The sequence below is a fragment of the Vipera berus genome (assembly GCF_964194415.1).
Source record: "Vipera berus genome assembly, chromosome: 1".
NCBI classification, from domain to species: domain Eukaryota; kingdom Metazoa; phylum Chordata; class Lepidosauria; order Squamata; family Viperidae; genus Vipera; species Vipera berus.
The window spans coordinates 358,422,573-358,444,876 of NC_138202.1; the positions used below are offsets into that span (position 1 = coordinate 358,422,573).

The 22,304-nt window shown below is 46.9% G+C and overlaps 1 protein-coding gene across 2 annotated transcripts in view; it reads right to left on the reverse strand.

Annotated features, from left to right (window-relative positions):
- Positions 1–1,067: 1,067 nt before the first annotated feature.
- ULK2 (unc-51 like autophagy activating kinase 2) overlaps positions 1,068–22,304 on the reverse strand; it is a 130,510-nt gene continuing 109,273 nt past the window's right edge. For both annotated transcript variants that reach the window (XM_081346675.1, XM_081346676.1), the window contains 8 exons: positions 16,639–16,751; positions 15,028–15,180; positions 12,394–12,584; positions 11,793–11,971; positions 9,075–9,193; positions 6,208–6,365; positions 4,158–4,293; positions 1,068–2,072 (listed from right to left, as the gene is read on the reverse strand). In XM_081346675.1, the coding sequence (XP_081202801.1) occupies positions 2,008–2,072; positions 4,158–4,293; positions 6,208–6,365; positions 9,075–9,193; positions 11,793–11,971; positions 12,394–12,584; positions 15,028–15,180; positions 16,639–16,751 (1,114 nt within the window). In that variant the 3' untranslated portion in view covers positions 1,068–2,007. The remainder of the gene's footprint in view (positions 2,073–4,157; positions 4,294–6,207; positions 6,366–9,074; positions 9,194–11,792; positions 11,972–12,393; positions 12,585–15,027; positions 15,181–16,638; positions 16,752–22,304) is intronic.

Here is a 22,304-nt window from a genome sequence, read left to right on the forward strand (position 1 = left end):
AAACACATGCAGTTACAAAGGAGGGGTAGTAGTAGAAACACAGTATTAAAGATCTAAAAATACAAACGTTGTATAAATTAAAAAAAAAAAAACCACTTTCAAACCAAGTTCCGAAATTGCTTGTACTGATAAATAAAAGTAAAAAAGTACATTACTTTTGTCCAAGGAAAAATAAGACGGGGGGGGGGGGAAGGGAAAAGGAGAGAAAAACGCACGCACAAAACACATTTTCTTCACACTCCGCAAAAGCGGATGAGGCTTAAATGCCAATCAACGTCCATCCAAAGAGGTTTGACTTTTTTTTTTAAAGACTCGAAATGATTCCGTTATAAACGAGCTATTATTTTTCCTCCTTTCAAGTGACGGCAGTGAAGAAAAACCTCTTAGAAGTTCAAGAGGACCAACTATGAAATTTTGTGTTGTTTTTTTTTAAATAACTTTTCAAGTTGAGCAAAGAACAGGGGAGGAAGAGGAGGAGGAGGAGGAGGAGAGCAAGGGCAGAACTGCTCAAAAGCTGCTCCGAATAAACCTGATTATAATTATTTCTTAATGCTTTGCTATTTTTTTTTCTTCTTTTTTTTTAAAAAAAAGCTTCTGCTACAAAAACAACGGTCCATCCAGGTAGCAGCTGTGCCTTTTTTTTTTTTAAACCTCGAGTTCAAGGAGGGACACAACTTGGCATGCAACAGAAGACTTAAGCAACCAAGCAAGCCTTGATATAGGACAGGGCCGGAAACCATGTCAGAATGTTACCCAAAGTGAGTTTTACTCCGTCTCGGCAATGCTAAGACGCGTAGACTTCAACTCCCAGAATTCCCCAGCCGGCTACAGCTGGCTGTGGAATTCTGGGAGTCGAAATCTCCGACTCTTAAAAAGTCGAGATTGAGAAACATTCCAGACTATTTACTCAAGTATTAGATAAAAGGCTTTATATATATATATATATATATATATATATATATATATATATATATATATATATATATATATATATATATATATATATATATATATATATATATATATATATATATATATATATATATATATATATATATATACTTACAACATATCTACACAACTTTGTAACGTCTCCTAGGAAGCTGCGGGTTGAAAAAAGTTCGGCAGCGGGTTTTTTTTTTTTTTGGGGGGGGGGGACTACGTTCATTTCTTCTCCTGCACCTCAACAAGTCAATAACGAATTATCGTTTCTCCCCCGCCCGCCAGTCTCTGCCCCGCCAGTAAGAATGGATAGTTGTGCCTTTTCTGTAATTTTTTTTAATTATATAAAAAAAAAAACACAAAACCCACCGATACGCAGTTTAGTAAATTAGTGCAATATAAAGTATTTGGGCGCGCGAGGGATTAGGAAGAACATCCAAAGTCGTACGTCTACGGTTGTTGCTAAAGGTTCAATTCAAGGATTCTCGCTGGAGGCCCTTTTCTCCAAGAAGTCTGTCATTTTGCCTTCTCAGTTATTTAGTGTGTGTGTGTGTTTGTGTGTGTATATGTATATGCAAAATTAATCCAGGTTCCTGACGGTTTGAGGTGGAGGGATCTTCGCCACTCACGCTCGGCTGCAAAGCTTCCCAGAACGCAAGTCCAGCCCGAACAAAGTGTCACCTTCAGTTTTGTCCCGCGAAGCAGACATCCACCCGTTTCAAACCCAAAGCAAGGAACCAAATTTGGGGGGGGAGAGAGAGAAATCCTGCCGGAGAAGGATCCCTCCGTCCTCTTGTAATCTACGAAGACGGCGAATCGTTGTTTGCCAAGATCAAAACTGCGGTGGAAATCGTATAAACCGTCTTTCCCCCGTCTGGCTGTGAAACGAATGTTTTTTTTCCAAGGACAATTTTTTTCCCCCTCCCAACATTATTTGCAATTTTTTTTCCTGTTTCATGAATTTCTTTTCTTCCTTTGATATAAGCCTGCTGGGATGGGAAATACGCGAAGATTTTTGGGCTAGGCTAAGTGGTCCCGGGGGAGTAGGGCGCACGGGGGGGTCTTCTATTCATAGACGGCGACGGCGTTGCAACAAAGAGCAGAGAGTCTCCGTTCGATATTGGCTTTATCTGAAAAACAAAGGAAAAGGAAAAAAAGGCATGAAGACATCGGCGTGCGTGTGACTAATGCTTGCTCCGCGTGGGAGCCCGCTCTGAGCTAGGCGAGCAAAATCTTTTGAAAAATCTCGAAAAGGTTTAAAAGGATCCGGGGTTGAGGTGCGCCGAGACTGATCTGCAACTGGTTGCAAGCTCGTCGTGTTTTGTGACGCTTGCTTTACATAAGCTCGAATTCCCTTTTTTGATGGATTGTGCAGATATTCTATAGCTGGATCTCTATGGAGACTCTGTCACCCGGGTCACAATTGTCCCAAAGGTGCTTTTTTAAGAGGCAACTGGGCTTTCATTGCTTTTCCTTGAAGAGGTTTCGCTTCTCATCCAAGAAGCTTCTTCAGTTTCGACCGAATGGGTGAAGAATAGAAGGATTTATATCCCTTGCAGTCATCTGGTCGTTAGTACTCCCTCTGAGAATCATTGAGGCCAGTTGGAGGTTTTATCTGTGCCCTCAGCGTCCCCTGAATGCAGGTAGTCCTCGACTTTTGACCACAACTGAGCCCAAAATTTCTATCGTTAAGCGAGACATTTCTTAAGCGGGTTTTGCCCCATTTTACGAACTTTCTGGGCACAGCTGTTAAGCGAATTGCTGCAGTGGATAAGTTAGTGACACCGTTGTTAAGTGAATCTGGCTTCCCCCACTGATTAGGCGCGTCAAAAGGTTGCGAAAGGGGATCCACGTGACTGCTCTTGGGAACACACTGAAAGAAGCCAGGATTACAGCTCTTCTAAACTTAGGGATTAGGGAAAGCCGAATCCCTAAATTTAGAAGTGCTGTAATCCTGGCTTCTTACAGTGTGTTCCCAAGAGCAGTTTGGGAAGAAAAATGTAGAAAAAAATTAATAATTTTGCAGCACAACGGTGACCAGCTGGTTCAGGCAGGAGAGACCCATGTTCTCGTTAAAGGTCAACCCATCTTATAGTTGTAATTGAGCCCGTAACTGCAGTCGTTAAGTCACGCTGATTCCAAAGAAAGGTCATTGTGGGACTTAGCAACAAAAATGTTGGGCTCCATTTTGGTCGTAAGCCGAGGACTGCTTCTATAATATAAAATGAGCAGCCTCCAAAGTAAAAATGCCACAACACACCTGAATTTTTGCATACAGGTAGTCCTCCATTTTGGTCCGTGATTCATGTATGTAGCAGGCCTAGCTATACGATTATCTATCTCATCTTGCCTATTTCCTTATCTTCTCAGGACTATGACTTTGCTGCTTGCATCTTACGAGTTGCATGAACTGTTCTGTTTAGTATCCTAGTATGATTTATGTTGATCGTTTATTTAGTAACTTATGACCACCAGGGAGTGTTGTATCTTATGATTTATGAGGAATGTTTTTTATGATTATAATCATGATTTGTTGCTTGTATATACACTGAGAGCTTAGGCACCGGAGACAAATTCCTTGTGTGTGTCCAATTGCACAGGGCCATTAAAGAATAGAATTCAATTCAATTCAATCCTATCCTGTTGTTCTGTTCTGTTCTATTCTGTTATTCTATTCCATTCTATTATTCTATTGTTATTCTATTCTATTCTTTCCTATTCTATTTCCTATTCTATTCTCTATTTTATTCTATTCCGTTCTTTCATTATTCTATTCTATTCTATTCTATTCTATTCTATTCTATTCTATTCTATTCTATTCTATTCTATTCTATTCTATTCTTTATTCTATTCTTTATTCTATTCCATTCCATTCCATTCTCTATTCTATTCCTATTCCAATTCTAATTCTATTCCTGATTCTATTCTATCCTATCCATCATGGTGTATATTTTTTTCAAAATAACCAAAAAAGGTTATTTTTATTCTATTTATTCTATTCTATTCTATTCTATTCTATTCTATTCTATTCTATTCTATTCTATTCTATTCTATTCTATTCTATTCTATTCTATTCTATTCTATTCTATTCTATTCTATTCTATTCTATTCTATTCACTCTGCTCTACTCTATATACATAAATTAACTGTAATATACAGTATGACGGCGGTTTTACATGACCCATAAAAGTAGCCCCCGCAGCACCATGACCTACAGCGGTTTACGTTGTCAATGTCAGCTGGGTCCTGCAAAATCTTCGCTAGGCCTTCCAACAGCAAGGCGGCTTTGTGGTACCGGTAAGCAATATCTTCGGTCTGCTGAAACATCTCATCCAAGGCTGCTGCTTGGACCTAAGGAGGAGAGGCAGATTAACAGAAGCCAAGAGGAAAAAGACAGGAGCCATTGTGCAGCAGACAATCTGAGGGCAGCCTGTATGTATGTATGTATGTATGTATGTATTTACTTGACATAGTCCTCGTCCTACAAAGACAATTGAGCCCCAAATTTCCGTCACTAGGCAATGACAGTTGTTAGCTGACTGTTGTCCCATTTTACCACCTTTCCTGCCGCAGTCGTTGAGTGAAACAGTGCCGTCGTTAAGTTAGCAGCACGGTTGTTAAGTGAATCTGGCTTCCCCTTTGACTTGGCTTGCCAGAAGGTCCGAAAAGGGGGGGGTGTCACGTGACCTTGGGACGCTGCGACTGTGATAAATGAGAGCGGTTAAGTGTCCGAATTTTGATCGCATGACCCTGGGGATGCTGCAACGGTCCTCAGTGTGAAAAACGGTCGTAACGTTTCCCCAACCCCTTTTTTTTAAAGTGTCGTTGTTAACTTCGGTCACTGAATGAACTGTTGTAAGTCAAGGACGACCCGTATTAAGTTTATTTGCTGTCCCCATCTTGTTTCGAAGGGAGAGTTTGCTCTGGTCAGGTAAAGGTTCCCGAGCCTTTGAATGACAGCCAGAGTCCAATGCCCAAGTGTGAAAATCTTGCAGGTGTTGTGAAAGATGTGACCTCTCTGAACATCTCGAGGGCTTCCAACTATGTGATATATGGTAGATTGTGGGAAAAGCTTCTGGGACCGCACAACCCCGGGGGTGTTCATGCCAAGGATAATGAAGTCTGATGAAAGATTGGTTAGGCAGCAGCACCACAAACTTTCCCCAAATTAGGAGGAAGAAGTAACGAGGGGAAAAATCACTCTTAATTAATCCCTTAGGTGCTCCGGTTAGGCTGGAGTTGTTTGCCTGCCTGCTTAACAGCAGCAGCAGGCCTTCTACAGATCAGTCCTCGACTTACGACTGTAAAAAGGGCCAGAACTTCCGTTGCTAAGACAGACAGTGAGTCGTGCGCAATTTCGCAATCTTTTTTTTGCCACGGCTGTTAAGCGAATCACGGCACTGGTTAAGTGAAACTGGCTTGCCCTGTCGATTTAGCTTGTCAAATGCCGGCTGGGAAGATTGCAAACGGTGATCGCGGGAGCCTGGGATGCAACTGTCATTATAAGTGGCGGCACCCCAATTTTGATCACGTGACTGTGGGGATGCTGCAACGGTTGTAAGTGCGAGGATCAGCCCTAAGTCACTCTTTCAGTGTCGTGGAAACTTGGAACAGTCGCTAAACAAATGCCAAGAGTTGGGGAAATCGGGAGATTCGGGCTGTTCAAAGGAGTATAAAGATTTATTGCCTGCTTAAGCTCTCTACAGGTAGTCCTCAACTTACGGCCACAATGGAGCCCAAAGTGTCTGTTGTTAAGCGAGACATTTGTTAAGTGGGTTTGACCCCATTTTATAACTATTCTTGCCACAATTGTTAAGCGAATCACTGCAGTTGTTAAGTTAGTGACAGGGTTGTTAAGTGAATCTGGCTTTCCCCCACTGACTTTCCTTGTTAGGAGGTCACAAAAGGGGATCACGTGATGCCGGGACACTGTAATCGTCATATAAATGAGTCGGTTGCCAAGAATCCTAATTTTGATCATGTGACCATGGGGATGCTGCAATGGTCTTAAGGGTGGAAAACCTTTTTCAGTGCTGTTGTGACTTTGAACAGTCACTAAAGAAATTGTTGCACGTCAAGGACTACCTATACAAGAATCTGAGCTACTAACGGTCGTGGGAAATGAGTGGGAATTAAGGCATTCAAGGTTGGCTGGACGTACAATCTTTTGCGACCGCGAAGGGACTCGTGACTTATGAGGTGTTTGACCTCTCCCTTGAGCTCGGATCGGGTCACCCGATCAATTTCTTCTGCCAGCTTTCTTACCATTTCCACTGCGCAATTGTAGATGAGCTTTTCGGCGGTGACGCTGTTGATTTCATCGACAAAACGCTGCTTATCTGAGAAAAACTGGTTCAGCTTTTCAGTCAGCTTCTTGCACATGGCGATGCAGAATTTGTACCTCTCATTCAGATTTTTGACAACTGCAAAAGAAGGAATCGGAAGCAAAAAATGCAATCAGTACCAAAAAAATTCCCATTTGGCTCTTTGGCTGCTATGACAAAATGGGGGAGGTTAAGAGCAGATTTCTGATCCCTAGGAGGGTGCAGGAGAACAATATATACAAATCAACAAATCTCACACATCACAGCTACCTTTGGTCTTAGCAACCCTTCCCTTTTGAGCCAGCAGTGTCCACAACCTTGGCAATTTTAAGAAGACTGGGTGCCATATTTTGTGAACAGATGTGTTGGTTAATAATAATAATCTGGCCATTTGCAACGTAAATTGTGGCGAGTCACATCCTGCCCACCGCCCTAGTCACTAAGCCACCTCTACAATATCCAGTTGTGAGACCCCTAACAAAGTAACCCCTCTAGGTCAGGGGTTTCCAACTTTAAGGAGGTTTGGCAACTTTATAATTCAGGGACTTCAATTCCCAGAATTCCCCAGCCAGCACTTGACAAATTTTAAGGCTTGTGGACTTCAACTCCCAGCATTCCCCGGCCAGCACTTGGCAACTTTAAGACTTGGGGACTGCAATTCCCAGAATTCCCCAGCTAGCAAACTGGCAATTTTAAGACTTGGAGACTTCAGCTCTAACCAAGGCGAAAGGGTAACAAAACCGGGCGTAGTCATGCAATGATTCACTTAACAGCCACATGGCAATTGTGTCGCAAGTTGAGGACTACCTGGAATCGAGGCAGAGACGTAAAGGTGCAAGGTGCAGCTACTTAAAAGGGTTGTTGACAGGTGCACTTTTCTAAATAACAATATTCCAATATCTGAGGGGTTGCCACAAAAAAGAGGTGTGTGTGTGTGTGTGTGTGTCAGCCTAACCTCCAAAGCGTTCAAAGGCAGGAGAAGAAGCAACTGGTGGAAACTAATCAAGGAGAGAAGCAACCTAGAACTAAGGAGAAACTTCCTGACAGAACAATTAACCAGTGGAACCACCTGTCTCCAGAAGCTGTGAATGCTCCAACACTGGAAGTTTTTAAGAAGAGACATGACAGTCATTTGTCTGAAACGGTACAGGGTTTCCTGCCTGAGCAGGGGGTTGGACTAGATGACCTCTAACATCCCTTCCAACTTTATATCATCATCATCATCATCATCAACCTGCCTCCAGAAGTTGTGAATGCTCCAACACTGGAAGTTTTTAAGAAGAGACTGGACGACCATTTGTCTGAAATGGTACAGCGTCTCTTGTCTGAGCAAGGGGTTGGACTAGATGACCTCCAAGGTCCCTTCCGGCTCTGTTATTCTGTTGTTATCTGGAAAAAGACAGGCTCTAAGTGTTGTTACCCAACATTGTGCAACATAGGACACTCCCTGAAAAAAAAAACAGGCTTGGGAGGCCTGCAGCCCCAGAAGCTTCTCAATTCAGGCGTGGTGATCTGGCAACAAAATGGCTATTGCAGGTAATGTTTATAAGTAATTATGCTCACCGCCTGGTAATCTGAGGGCATCTATCGGAGTAATGCCCCGAAACTCAGCTGTAATTTTTGCCTTTACAGAGAGTTTAGTGACCGTTCAAAATTACAAGGGCACTGAAAAAAAAAGTCATTTTAAGGAGCCTTTTTCACACTTATTTATTTTATTTATTTTTATTTTATTAGATTTATATACCGCCCTTTCCCGAAGGACTCAGGGCGGTTTACAGGGTATTTAAAACAAAACCAGTACAAAAGTTAAAAACAATTTAAAAAAGATTAAATCATCCCTAAAATTAAAAACCCCAGTTAAAAATTCTCAGCCTGGGCGGGAGAGCTCAAAGAGCCAGGTCTTCAGGTCCCGGCGGAATGAACGGAGGTCAGGGGCAGTCCTAAGCTCCGTGGGCAGCTGGTTCCAAAGGGCCGGCGCACCCACTGAGAAGGCCCTACCCCTGGGTGTTACCCACCGGCAATCTTTTACCGGCGGCACCCTGAGAAGACCCTCCCTGTGGGAGCGCACTGGACGAAGGGAACTTGATGCCGGCAGCAGGTGTTCCCTCAGATAACCCAAGCCATTCAGGGCTTTATAGGTCATCACCAGCACCTTGAATCTCACCCGGAGGGCAACCGGAAGCCAATGCAGCTCGCGGAGTAGAGGTGTTACGTGGGAGTATCGGGAAACCCCCATCACAACTCGCGCGGCCGCAATCTGCACCAGCTGAAGCCTCCGAGTGGTCCTCAAGGGCAGCCCCATGTAGAGAGTGTTGCACTTACGTCCCTCGTAGCGTTCCCACGGTCACGTGATCAACATTCAGACACTGGGCAAGTGATTCATACTTATGACAGTCACTGTGTCCTGGGTGTGTGTGTGTGTGTGTCATGTGCTTCCTCTTTTGCGACCTGCTGACCAGCCAACTCAACGGGCAAACTAGGTTCAGTGAAGAACTGGGTGACTAATTTAACAGCTGCAGCGATTCGCTTAAAAGAACGGCGGCCAGAAAAGTGGCAAAACGGAGCGAAGCTGTCTTGCCCGGCCCCAGAAACGCCGGGCTCAACGGTGGCCGTTAAGTGCGAGGACTGCCTGTACTTCCGACGGGACTAGGTGAAATAAAGGAAAAGAAGAAGAAGAAAAAGGTCGCGTTGCCAGCCGAAAAGAATTCGCCCTCGGGAGCCCTCAACCGCCAGAGAGGTCAATTGGGACTCCCGAGATTGGGGGGAACGTTCTCGAACTTTCCGCGGAAGAAAAGTCGCCGGGCTCACCTTGCTTCACGGCGGTCGAGAGATTCAGCTTGGCCGACTTGATCTGGGCTTTGGCCAGGTGCAACGAGGAGGCCAGGAGCTGGGCGGCTTTCATGTAGAGAACCAGCTGCTCAACTTGCCTAGACGACAGGGAGACAAACAGGGCAACGTCAACAACCTTCTCGTTGCTTACAATGCAGCCGCTCGACAATCTGTTTGGCCGGGTTGGATTCAAGCAGGGATGCTAGAAAGCCAGTCATGAGCTGAAGAAGCTTCTTGGAGGAGAAGCGAAACGTCTTCGAGGGGAAAACAAAGAAAGTTCCAGTGGCCTCCTGAAAAAGCACCTTTGGGAAAACCACCACGTGGATGATGGCTGAGAGTGCGTGGAGATTTAGCCGTGCGCTTTGGGACCAACACCCTTCGGATGGTGCGGGAGGATGAAGGGATTTCCAGAAAACACGGCAGACTACGAAAACCATCTGCGCTTCAGCTGGAGATACAGACAGCACAGACTCATCCCCAACAGCCTGTGTTGCCCGTCTCCAACAGGGAAGGGACCCGGGGCGGAAAACCACCTGTAGCCAAGAAGGCTTCACACCCATTTGCACCGCTCAGGTGACCCCGGGAACGCAGGTAAGCCTCCAAGTGGCCTCAACGACTCTCTAAAAGGAATGCAAATGACCGGCTGTCTGCAAGGAGTATAAATCTTTCCGTTCCCCACCATCCCAGTCAGAGCTGAATAAGCTTCTGGGAGGAGAAGCGAAACGTCTTCAGAGGAAAAACAAGAAAGTCCATCAAACATCGACCTCCGCCCATTCCCAGTTCTTTGGGAAGGACCCAATAGGCAGACCAAAATGCCAAATCCAGTTTGAACATTTGGCGGGCTGTGCAATGAATTACCGCAGAGTTCCCCAACCTTTTGAGATTGGCGGCCTGGAGCAGGGAGAGGGTAGAAAGGAGGAATGGTTTTGTGTATGTGGTTTGTGTGTGTGTGTAAATGCGCAAACGCGCGTGCCCTCGGACACCCGTTGCTCATGTGAGTGGGGCCGTGGGCCCTTGTGCAAGTGTGGCTGGGAGCGCCTGACGCTCGTGGTGATGCAAAAGTTTGTGGTGGGGCTGCAAAGGCTCACACTGACACTCGCACGAGCGGGGCTATGTGCGCGTGCGCACACGGACGCACCGGCCAGCCACTCACATGGCCTAGTGGCCAATAGGCCATGGCCTGGTATGTAGGCTGCGGCCCACAGGTTGGGGACTCCTGAATTAGAGTCAGGGCTATTTTTGTCGTAGAACGCGCCGGAACAAAGTTCCGGCACCTTTTCTCAACGGATTTTCCCAGAGTTGCCTTCTTTTCCTATTGTTTTCCTTGTTTTAGAAAATGCCCCGCTAGCGGTGCGGTGCGAGCGGGGTCCTCTCCGGCGCTGTCTGCCTCCTCTAGGAAGAGCCAGGAGGCGCTGGAGCACCACAGCCAGAGCGTGGCTTGATTGGCTGGGTTGGACCACGTGGCATGGCAGGCGACAGTGGCGGTGGGAGACACATCAACATGGAGGCCATCTTTCACGAGAGCGCGAGCGAGCCTTTCGCCTTCCCTTACAGAAGGCGGTGAGTGTGTGAAAGGCTGGGATATCTACAAAAATCTCTTTTTAGTCTTTTACACTTTATATTCAAACTGCAGAGGAGAAGAATAAGAATAAAGCCCATGTCTTGTGATTTGGAAGTATTATTATTATTATTATTATTATTATTATTATTATTATTATTATTATTATTATTATTATTATTATCTATTCTATTCTAATTCTATTCTATTCTTAATTCTAGTCTATATTCTATATTCTATTCTATTCTATTCTATTCTATTCTATTCTACATTCCTCCTATTGTTCTACTTTATTCTATTCTATACTTATTTCTATTTCTATTCTTAACATATTCTCACCTTTCCTCTACAAAGTGTGAAATCATGTGGGAAATTTATGTATTTTTTAAAATAAAAGTTACTGGCCACCTAACTTACCTCAGGGTAACTTGGACAGCTTACAATCATAAAAAATAAAATAAAGATAGAAAAAAAAGCATAAATAAAATGTTGAACGTTGAAACCATTTTGTACAAGCGAGAAGTTGGAATATGAACCGCCCCAGGCAGGAAGAGAGTGCTGTGATTCCTCGCCAGCCAGTGGATCTGGCAGCTGAGTCTAAGGAATCGGACGAGGAGGATGGGCCTGGAGTGACATCAGAGTCAGAGGAAGGCTCTGAGGAGCTCCGAGAGTTACAGTCGGACGAAGAGCCTGGCCCCTCTACTCGCGCTCAGGCTGAGACACAACTGTGCTGGGAGCCTGTGTTGGACAGCGACGAAGCACAGCTGGGACAAATCCAGGATGCACGAAAGCGCCGGCAAGGGAAGCGAGCAGGACAGAGGGATGCAGTGGGGCGGCTCCAAAGGCAAAGGAGAAGGCATTAGGAAGCTACGTCTTGGCTGAAAAATGAAAGGGAAGGGGTGGGAGGTGCTGGTTGCCGAAGACAACCGTTCGTGTTGAGGATGGAATTTCTGTGAACCGTGTTTGTTTGCCTCGGACACTGACTCAGGTCTGTGAGAATAAAACAGGTTGGTTTTTCTTGCGGTTCCTGCCTGTTTCTTGGAAGAGGGGTTTTTCCTTGCAAGCAGAACAAGGACTCACATAGGCCGGGACAGAACAGAGACTTCCACGAAAGCCAGACATTTTGAGGAGTTACCCACCCCCAGTCTTTGCTCAGCTGGCTGATCTGATCCACCACGATGCTCTCCTGGATCTGGTAGAGGGACACGGCGGAGCTGCAGAGCTCTGGGTTGCCACTCCGAATAGCCGTCAGGTCCAGCACGCACTCCGTGAACGCCAGCATCAAATTCAAGTGGCGCAGCGTGTCGGTGTGCTCTCTCTGGAGGGAAGCAAGCCAAAGTTGAGCTTCAATTTTCGGCCCTGCACTGAGGCCACCAAGAACACCTGATCCTTGTGCAAGACAAAATCCCGTGCGCGTCACACTTGGGCCAAATCAAAGTACAGGCAGACTCACAACAACAGTTCATCTAGGGACCGCTCAAAGTTACAACGGCACTGAAAAAAAAAAGCGACGTACGACCATTTTTACGCTGAAGCATTCCTCCGGCCACATGACCGAGATTCAGTCAGCAGAAGTAGCCTGTAATCCTACGATTCAAACCACTGCGCCACGGGGGCTCTTACGATGCTAAACAAAGGATTGTTAATTTGAGGGCCACCCTGTACCCCTTTACCTTGTACTGTAATTCATTCTCTCTCTCTCTCTCTCTCTCTCTCTCTCTCTCTCTCTCAACCCCGTACCTCCATCAAAGTTTCTTCTGGCAGTTCTGGAGCTTCAAAGCTGGGAGGTGATGCGCCGTACGGCATGTACTTCAAGCAAGGTGCTGCCTCAGCGGCGGGAGGAGAGGAGCCCATATAAATTCCGGGCGGAGAGCTCATCAGGACCCGGCCACTGGTAGAACACAGGGAGCCTCCTGAGCTGTTAGAGCCAACTAAAAAGCAGGGAGAGAGAGAGAGAGAGAGAGAGAGAGAGAGAGAGAGAGAGAGAGAGAGAGAGAGAGAGAGAGAGAGAGAGAGAAAGACGCATCACGACACACGGATAGACACTCTGTAAAGCAGGGCTTTTCAACCAGTGATACGGGTGCCACCCGGGGTACATTGGCATCTGGCAGGTGGTATGCGGCCATCCTAGAAAAGTGGTAGCGGGGGAGGGGATTGAGCTGAACCGCACAAGCCTGAGCGAGAGATGGCTGGAGCTGCAGGGCTGTCGGGGCTCAGCGGAAGCGCCAGGATCAGCGCCAGGATCCAGATGGAGCTCAGCACTAATCCTGGCAGTTCTGAGCCCAGAAGAAGCGCCGATCAGCTGGAATGTTGCAGCATCTCCAGGGTCTTGTGATTTACCTTCAGATGCTTGGCAACTGATTCATATTTATGACGGTCACGGTGCCCCAGGCTCATGTAAAGTGACCTAAACCTGCTGCAACCACCCAGCAGATGCAAGGGGGGGGGGAGAAATAAAAACCAAACACCCCCCCACCCCCGCTGCCAATCCTCAACAGAAATGCTCAAAGCCATGAAAACCTCGGACAGGAGGAAGAGCGCCGCTGGGCGGGCAGTCAGGTGTCTTGCTCGGCTGTGGCTTGGGGGGCACTTTTTCAGGGCCATTGAAACTTCGAACAGTCACTGAGCGAACTGTTGTGAGTCGAGGACTACCTGTAATTCATCACTTTTTTCCTTTTTTAGGGGGGGAGTCATCAGGTTTTTGACCCCTTGCTAGGCGACTGGTTGTACTCGGATGTTGCCATATCTTAAAAGCGGTACAATGGGTGAAAAGGTTGAAAAGCCCTGATCTAAAGAAATGGGTGAGTTTAAAATAGCCTTCCCACAGAAGAGAATACTTGAGGCTCAGGCTTGAACTGTGGCGTCCTTGCTGCTGGCTGAGCTGGGAGGGTTTTCTTGCAGACGTTTCATGACCCAGCTAGGTAACATCATCAGTGCTAGAAGGGAGGGGGGTTTATTTATTTATATTTATTTTATTACATTTATATACCGCCCTTTCCCGAAGGACTCAGGGCGGTTTACAGGGTGATTAAAAAACCAAGATACAAAAGTTAAAAACAAATTAAAAAAATATATTTATCCCTGCATAAATAAAACCCCAGTTAAAATTAAGATTAATTCTCAGCCTGGGCCAGAGAGCTCGAAGAGCCAGGTCTTCAGGTCCCGGCGGAATGAACGGAGGTCGGGGGCAGTCCTCAGCTCCACTGGCAGCTGGTTCCAAAGGGCAGGCGCCCCCACTGAGAAGGCCCTACCCCTGGGTGTCGTCCGCCGGCAATCTCTTACCGGCGGCACCCTGAGAAGACCCTCCCTGTGGGAGCGCACTGGACGAAGGGAGCTTGATGCCGGCAGCAGGTGTTATGGACAGAGGAGGACTCTGGGGGTCCTTGGTGCTCTCTGAGCTGGGTGGTTTTCATCCAGACGTTTTCGTTACCAAATTAGGTAACGTCATCAATGCTTGAAGCGATGGGGGTGGGCTGTGTTTATATATATTATGAGCTTGCCCTGTCAATGTTCACGGGGGCATTTACTTCTTAGTAGTAGTTCTGCGATTAGGCTGTGGTTTATTGTAGCCTCTGTATAAAAACAGAGAGACCTGAAGCGGTGAATGCTCCAACACTGGAAGTTTTTAAGAAGAGACTGGACAGCCATTTGTCTGAAATGGTACAGGCTTTCCTGCCTGAGCTGGGGGTTGGACTAGATGACCTCTGGAGGCAGGTAGTTCCACTGGTTAATTGTTCTGTCAGGAAGTTTCTCCTTAGTTCTAGGTTGCTTCTCTCCTTGGATGAGTTTCCATCCGTTGCTTCTCGTCCTGCCTTCAGGGGCTTTGGAGAATAGCTTGACTCCCTCTTCTTTGGGGCTGCCCGAGATACCAGAAGACTGCTATTGTGTCCCCCCTCATCCTTCTCATCATTAAACGAGACACATCCAATTCCAGCATCCGTTCCTTTTGTTTTAGCCTCCAGTCCCCTGATCATCTTTGTTGCTCTTCTCTGCACTCTTTCCAGAGTCTCAGCGTCTTTTTGACATCGTGGTGACCAAAACTGGATGCAGTATTCCAGGTGTGGCCTTACCAAGGCCTTGCAAAGTGGCATTAGTCCTTCACGTGATCTTGATTCTATCCTCTGGATCTTGTCCAGGTGGGTTCATGCTCCTGTGTCGTTTTCAAGGGAAAAAAACCCCACAACAACGAGAAAGTCCAGTTGCCTTTTGAAAAGCACCTTTAGGGACAACCATGCCCTCCACAGACATAGACATCCTTCTTCTGTTGCTTCAGGCTCCTTGGGAGATGGCTGCCTCAGAATCACCCCCACCTGGTCGCCGTCCAGTCAGAATCTGCCCAAGGGCCCTTTGACCCGGAAGGAGTCGCTTCCTCACCTGACATTGTCCGAGCTCTCAGAACCATGTGGGTGCACGTCGGAGGGGTGGCGCTGTTCGGAGGGGATCCCACCGTGAACATCACTGCCCTGGAACTTGCTCCTACTGGCATGGACGGAGGTCCCCCGGTAGTGCCACAAGCCCCTGGGGGAGCTGGGGAGGAAAAATTAAGCGGGTTAGATCTCAGGAGAAGCTGGCTTATTGCAGAATGTAGGGCAGTGTTTCTCAACCTTCGCAGCTTTAAGAGGGGTGGGCTTCCACTCCCAGAATCCCCCAGCCAGCCTGCTTTAAGAGGGGTGGGCTTCCACTCCCAGAATCCCCCAGCCAGCCTGCTTTAAGAGGGGTGGGCTTCCCCTCCCAGAAATCCCCAGCCAGCCTGCTTTAAGAGGGGTTGGCTTCCACTCCCAGAATTCCCCAGCCAGCCTGCTTTAAGAGGGGTGGGCTTCCTCTCCCAGAATTCCCCAGCCAGGCTGCTTTAAGAGGGGTGGACTTCCACTCCCAGAATTCCCCAGCCAGCATACTTTAAGAGGGGTGGACTTCAAGTCCCATAATTCCCCAGCCTGCATTCTTTAAGATGGGTGGGCTTCCAGTCCCAGAATCCCCCAGCCAGCATACTTTTAAGATGAGCGGACTTCAACTCCCAGAATCCCCCAGCCAGTGTGCTCTAAGACAGATGGATCTCAATGCCCAGAATTCCCTGGTCAGCATGCTTTAAGGTGCATGGACTTCAATTCCCAGTATTCCCTTTGCTTGAAGAAGGGTGGACTTCCATTCCATTGCTAGGTGTGGAAATCTGGGAGTTGAACTCTACCTACTTTTAAGCTGCCAAGGTTGAGAAACGCTGATCTAGCCTGTCAGAGAGAACAAATGGCTACAAGCCAGAACTTCAGCCCTTTCTCAAGAACACATCTCTCCGATTCATCCTCTACGCCAGAGTTCCCCAACTAAGGAGAAATTTCCTGACAGTGAGAACAATTCACCAGTGGAACTCCTTGCCTCCAGAAGCTGGGAATGCTCCAACACTGGAAGCTTTTAAGAAGAGACTGGACAGCTGTTTTGTCTGAAATGGTCCAGGGTTTCCTGCCTGAGCAGGTGGGGTCGGACTAGAAGACCTCCAAGGTCCCTTCCAACTGTATTATTATTAACGTGCTATATGCAACAGATGTATTTATACCTACACTCTTACATGTAAATATGAATCACTGTCCTTCTTGAATACCTAGCGGAAAGAGGAAGCTCAAGAGTTCACAAGGGTGATGGTAATTGGAACGAAACTGCGACAGAATCTGGATTTTCTCCTTTGGATACCATGAAGCCCCCCCCCCTTCGGATACCACGAAGCCGCCCCCCCAAGAAGGGAACAAGAAAAACAGGTCGTGGAGAGGATGTGTAACGTCCCAGGCAATCCTGTGGACCCTGCTCAAACAACGCTTATATGCTGTGTCCTTGATGGGAGGGTAGGAACTGCCAATCATCTTTTCCTGCCGTCTTCAGTTGATCCTCCTGAGTTCTGGTACCCGACATGAGGTATCTTTATGAACATCCCTCTTCCCCGTGGCAGGCAGGTGTGTAAAACAACATGCACCCCCCCTGCCCCTCCCATCGCCTTACCTGTGTCCATGGGCCGTTCGGTATTAAGGCTGTCCGTGCTGCTGCCCTGGTAGAGCTGGCTGCTAAGGGCAGCCTTTGCCGGTTGGTCTGTCAGCTTGCTGGTACTTACGGACCTGCGGAAGGAATAGAGGATATAATCAGGAAAAGGCTGGGTGGGGGTGGGGGGTCCAAGTTGGAGATGTGAATGTCTAGAGCAGGGGTCTCCAAACATGGCAACTTTTGAGACTTGCAGCCTTCCAACGCCGAGAATTCTGGGAGTTGAAGTACACAAGAGACCCCTGATTTAGTGCCTCTTCCTCCTCCTCCTCCCAGGAAATTGGGGTTCTCCAGATGGCAAAGAGCCTGATAACCCTGGAGTTAGGCTACTGTAGGAGGAGTGGCGGAAGCTGGAGGTGGAGTTAAAAGAGGCATCAGTCTAGAATCCCTACATAGTCACAAAGTTCAACCCCCACCCTTGAATTCCGCTGACCCTTCTCTCAACTCCTACCAAAGGCTAATGGTTAGTTGAGAATATTCCTATGCACAGGCTTTTGGCCAATAAGTTCGTTGAATTGGACCTTCACGTGTGGACCTGATTTTTTTTCTTTTTCTTTTTGTACCTCACACCTAACGTGTTTCCCCAAAAATAAGACCGAGTCAGTCTATCTATCTATCTGTCAGTCAGTCAGTCAGTCAGTCAGTCAGTCAGTCAGTCAGTCAGTCAGTCAGTCAGTCAGTCAGTCTGTCTGTCTGTCTGTCTGTCTGTCTGTCTGTCTGTCTATCTATCTATCTATCTATCTATCTATCTATCTATCTATCTATCTATCTATCTCTATCTATCTATCTATCTATCTATCTCCAAAAGAGGCACCAGGTCTTATTTTCGGGGTAGGCCTTACCTCACCTTTGGCTCCAACAGCCCTACCCAGCCAGTCCACTTCTTCTGGGGCCGAAGTTCTGCAGCTGCATTCGGGCCTGAACTTTGCAGCCAGGCCTTTCCAGAAGGCCTAAGCAGCCAAGTACTGAGCTATGGATTCAATCCGTAGCTTGGTGCTCAGCTGCAGAGATCTTGCAGAACCGAGCTATGGACTGAATCCATAGCTCGGTTCTAAGCGGCAGAGGCCTTCCGGAAAACCCTGTGACTGAGAAATGCAGGCCTGGCTGCAAGGGAGGCCGGCGTGGGGCAGGTGGAGCAGCTCCACCCCCACCCCCATCTGATTTTTAGCGGTGTGCCTCGCCCCAAAACTAGGGCTTACTTTTGGGATAGGGCTTATATTAGACCCACCCCCCAATATCAAGCTAGGGCTTATTGTTGGCATAGGCCTTACTTTCAGGGATTCATGGTAGTCATTTTAGCAGGAAAGTGGGGAAGAGAGCATGAAGCAAAAGGAACTTGCACAACCGTTCACTAGCCGTCAGGTGTATACAGTCTACCGTGCCATCAAGCCTGGTTTTACATCCACAACAGCTGGGTTAAAAGACACAGATAACCAGATTTATTTATTTATTTAATTGATTTTATATACTGCCCTATTCCCGAAGGACTCAGGGTGGTTTACAGGGCGAGTTAAAACAATACAAATAAGTACACTTTAAAATAGAATTAAATAAGACTAGCCCACAATTAAACAAATTAAAATTAAAAATTAAATTAAAATTAAATTAAAACCCCCTCAGTCCAGGCCAGCAAGATCAAATAACCAAGTTTTCAGGTCCCGGCGAAACGAGCGAAGATCCGGGGCAGTCCGAAGCTCCACCGGCAGTTCATTCCATAGGGCAGGCGCGCCCACAGAGAATGCCCTCCCCCTTGGAACCATCCGTCGGCATTCCCTAACTGGCGGAACCCTAAGGAGGCCCTCCCTGTGGGAGCGCACAGGACGATGGGAGGCTGATGCTGGCAGCAGGTGCTCCCTGAGATAATCCTGGACCCAAGCCATTTAGGGCTTTAGAGGTCATCACCAGCACCTTGAATCTCACCCGGAGGGGAACTGGAAACCAATGCAGCTCACGGAGAAGAGGTGTTACATGAGAGTATCGGGAAACTCCCATTACTACTCGCGCAGCTGCATTTTGCACCAGCTGAAGCTCCGAGTGGTCCTCAAGGGCAGCCCCATGTAGAGAGCGTTGCGGTAGTCTAACCAGGAGGTAATGAGCACATGAGTGACTGTGCGTAGGGCACCTCGGTCCAAATAGGGTCGAAAATGGCGCATCAGGCGAATCTGGGCAAAAGCCCCCCTGATCACAGCTGTTTAGACCCACCATATTATGTTACATATTATCTACTAGGCCAGGTGCTTCTTAGCCCTCTCTGCTTAATTACGTGTCACTCCAGAAAGAAAGACCCTTATTATTTGATTCAATTTATGGCAGCCGCCCACTCCAGCAGACTCAGTAGACAGCTTGCCAAATTGAATATCAAGTGGAAAGCAATTTACAAAACCAAAACCCCACCCCATAGCTGTAGTTCTCGACTTATGACTGGCGGCTTAGGTGTCCACTTCACCTGGAAAAGGGGGACTTACAACCTGGATTCGAAGTTCTGATGGTTGGTCCCCCTCTGTGGGCATGTGACCAAGCTTCAGGCTGTTGAGAACAAGGCCGTATTGACGGCCTTTTGCAATGTCCTGGGGTCACATGACCGTATTTTTTATTTCTTTTTACAATGGGTTTACTGAAAACCAGCACTTCTGGGTTTTCGGAAAACCGTGCTCGCTGCGAACCGTTGGCTGATTTAACGACCGCCGTGTTTGCTTTATGACCACCACATTCACTGTACAACTGTCACCAAAAAGACTGTAAAATCAGCCGGGTTAAGCGACCGACCCATTTTTAAGACTCTTACGACAAACAAGCAGGCTACCTGTTATTCCATGATTCTGAGGGTCTCCTGCTTGAGCGGGGGGTGGGGGTTGGACTGGAGGACCTTCAAGGTCCCCTTCCAACTCTGTTGTTCTATGATCCTGTAAGAGTCTCAATGCCTGAGCAGCGGGTTGGATTAGATGACCTCTCAGGTCCCTTCCAACCTTGTTATTCTATAATTCTGCAAGGGTCGCCTGCTTGAGCAAGGGGTTGGACTAGAAGACCTCTAAGGTCCCTTCGAATCCCGTCATTCTATGATCATTTGTACGGCGACAGACCAGTATAGAGGTGGGGCGTGGTTGTTTATTTTAGATAGCTGCTTTAAGAAAGTAGAGAGTCAGTTCTCAAAAAGGAGATCAGTTCAATTAACTTTGTTGTTGTTAGTTGCGAAGTCATGTTCGACCCATCGCGACGCCATGGACCATGTTCCTCCAGGCCTTCCTGTCCTCTACCATCTTCTGGAGTCCCTTTAAGCTCACGCCTCCTGCTTCAGTGACTCCATCCAGCCACCTCCTTCTCTGTCGTCCTCTTCTTCTCTTGCCTTCCACCTTTCCCGGCATTAGGCTCTTCTCCAGTGAGTCCTTCCTTCTCATTAGGTGGCCAAAGGATTTGAGTTTCCGCTTCAGGATCTGGCCTTCTAAAGAGCAGTCAGGGTTGATCTCCTCTAGGACTGACCGGTTTGATCGCCTTGCAGTCCAAGGGACTCGCAGGAGTCTTCTCCGGCACCATAGAATAGAATGAATAGAATAGAATAGAATAGAATAGAATAGAATAGAATAGAATAGAATAGAATAGAATAGAATAGAATAGAATAGAATAGAATAGAATAGAATAGAATAGAAGCGAAGTTGTGTCTGACCCATCGCGACCCCGTGGACAACATTCCTCCAGGCCTTCCTGTCCTCTACCATCCTCCGGAGTCCACCCAAGCTCACACCTACTGCTTCAGTGACTCCATCCATCCACCTCGTTCTCTGTCGTCCCCTTCTTCTCTTGTCCTCAACCTTTCCCAGCATGAGGCTCTTCTGCAGTGAGTCCTTCCTTCTCCTTAGGTGGCCAAAGGATTTGAGTTTTAGCTTCAGGATCTGGCCTTCTAAAGAGCAGTCAGGGTTCATCTCCTCTAGGACTGAATTAACTTTACAGAAACTTAAAAAAAAAAGCTTTTTGGATGAAGAGCGAACCGTTTCCAAAGGAAAAAAACAAACAAACGAACAAGAAAGTTCAGTTGCCTTTCGGGGAAAAAATAATAATAATAAAAAACCTTTGGGACAACTTTGACCTGGATGATAAGAGAATCTGCACAGACAATTTATTTTTTTAGAATCTTCTCAGAAGAAGATTTATCAGGGGAAGAAAAAAAAAAGGCAATGAAGCGAAAGACCAACTCAAACCTTGGGGTTATTTTTTAAACTATCCGTGGTGATAAGAAATGCAAAACACATTAAAAAAAAAACAGCAACCCACGGGAAAATCTTACCAGGAAAAAGCAGAGTGTTTACTCACACCCAGCCTTTATAAGCTACACGCTGCAGCAAATGCTGCCAGATGGGGAATTTTTATGGTGGTTTTTTTTTAAATTTTTGGAGCTTGTTCTTTAAAACGAGGCTTGTCTACCGTCCCTCCTGCAGGACTCTCAGCTTCCAGAAAACAGCTTTTGATCTTGCTTTAAGTGCTTTAATGTTACCGATCATCGTGCAAGGACGGGAACTGGAACAATCTTGAAAACAGCTCATTATTTATAGCTCTTCCAATTGATGCTAACTGCTTCCAGGCCTGACCACCGTAAATAGGAGGTAACAATTAACAGCCATTAGAAAAATAATAACTTCCACTTATCCAAAAAGAAAAAAGAAAAAGAATAGTAAAATTCTTGTTGCCATTTCAACGCAAGAGGGAGCAGCCTCGTTGCTTATTTGTTCCCAGGACCAGCTGGAAGAGTCAAGAGTTTTATCAGCAATCTTAAAACCTAACGGAGTGATTATGCGTTGTTGACTCTCCGCAACTAACCTAGATAAGATTTTCTCCATGATGGTCTGATCTTTCACCTGGTCCATCAAACCAGGGACACCAGAGTCTATCCACCCAGCCCCTTAAGATACAGAAAGCACATAATGGGCCCTTTGAATCTATGGGTATAAGTCAGGGGTCTTTCAAACTTGGCCCGTTGATGACTTGTGGACTTCAACTCCCAGAATTCCTCAGCCAGGCACGCTGGCTGAGGAATTCTGGGAGTTGAAGTCCACAAGTCATGAAAGGGCCAAGCTGGAAGACCCCTGTCTTAAAGCATCCTGGCTGAGGAATTCTGGGAGTTGAAGTCCACAAGTCATGAAAGGGCCAAGCTGGAAGACCCCTGTCTTAAAGCATCCTGGCTGAGGAATTCTGGGAGTTGAAGTCCACAAGTTCTAAAAGGACCAAGTTGGAAGATCCCTGTCTTAAAGCATCCTGGCTGAGGAATTCTGGGAGTTGAAGTCCACAAGTCATGAAAGGGCCAAGCTGGAAGACCCCTGTCTTAAAGCATCCTGGCTGAGGAATTCTGGGAGTTGAAGTCCACAAGCCATAAAAGGGCCATCTTGGAAGACCCCTGTCTTAAAGCATCCTGGCTGAGGAATTCTGGGAGTTGAAGTCCACAAGTCATGAAAGGGCCAAGCTGGAAGACCCCTGTCTTAAAGCATCCTGGCTGAGGAATTCTGGGAGTTGAAGTCCACAAGTTCTAAAAGGACCAAGTTGGAAGATCCCTGTCTTAAAGCATCCTGGCTGAGGAATTCTGGGAGTTGAAGTCCACAAGTCATGAAAGGGCCAAGCTGGAAGACCCCTGTCTTAAAGCATCC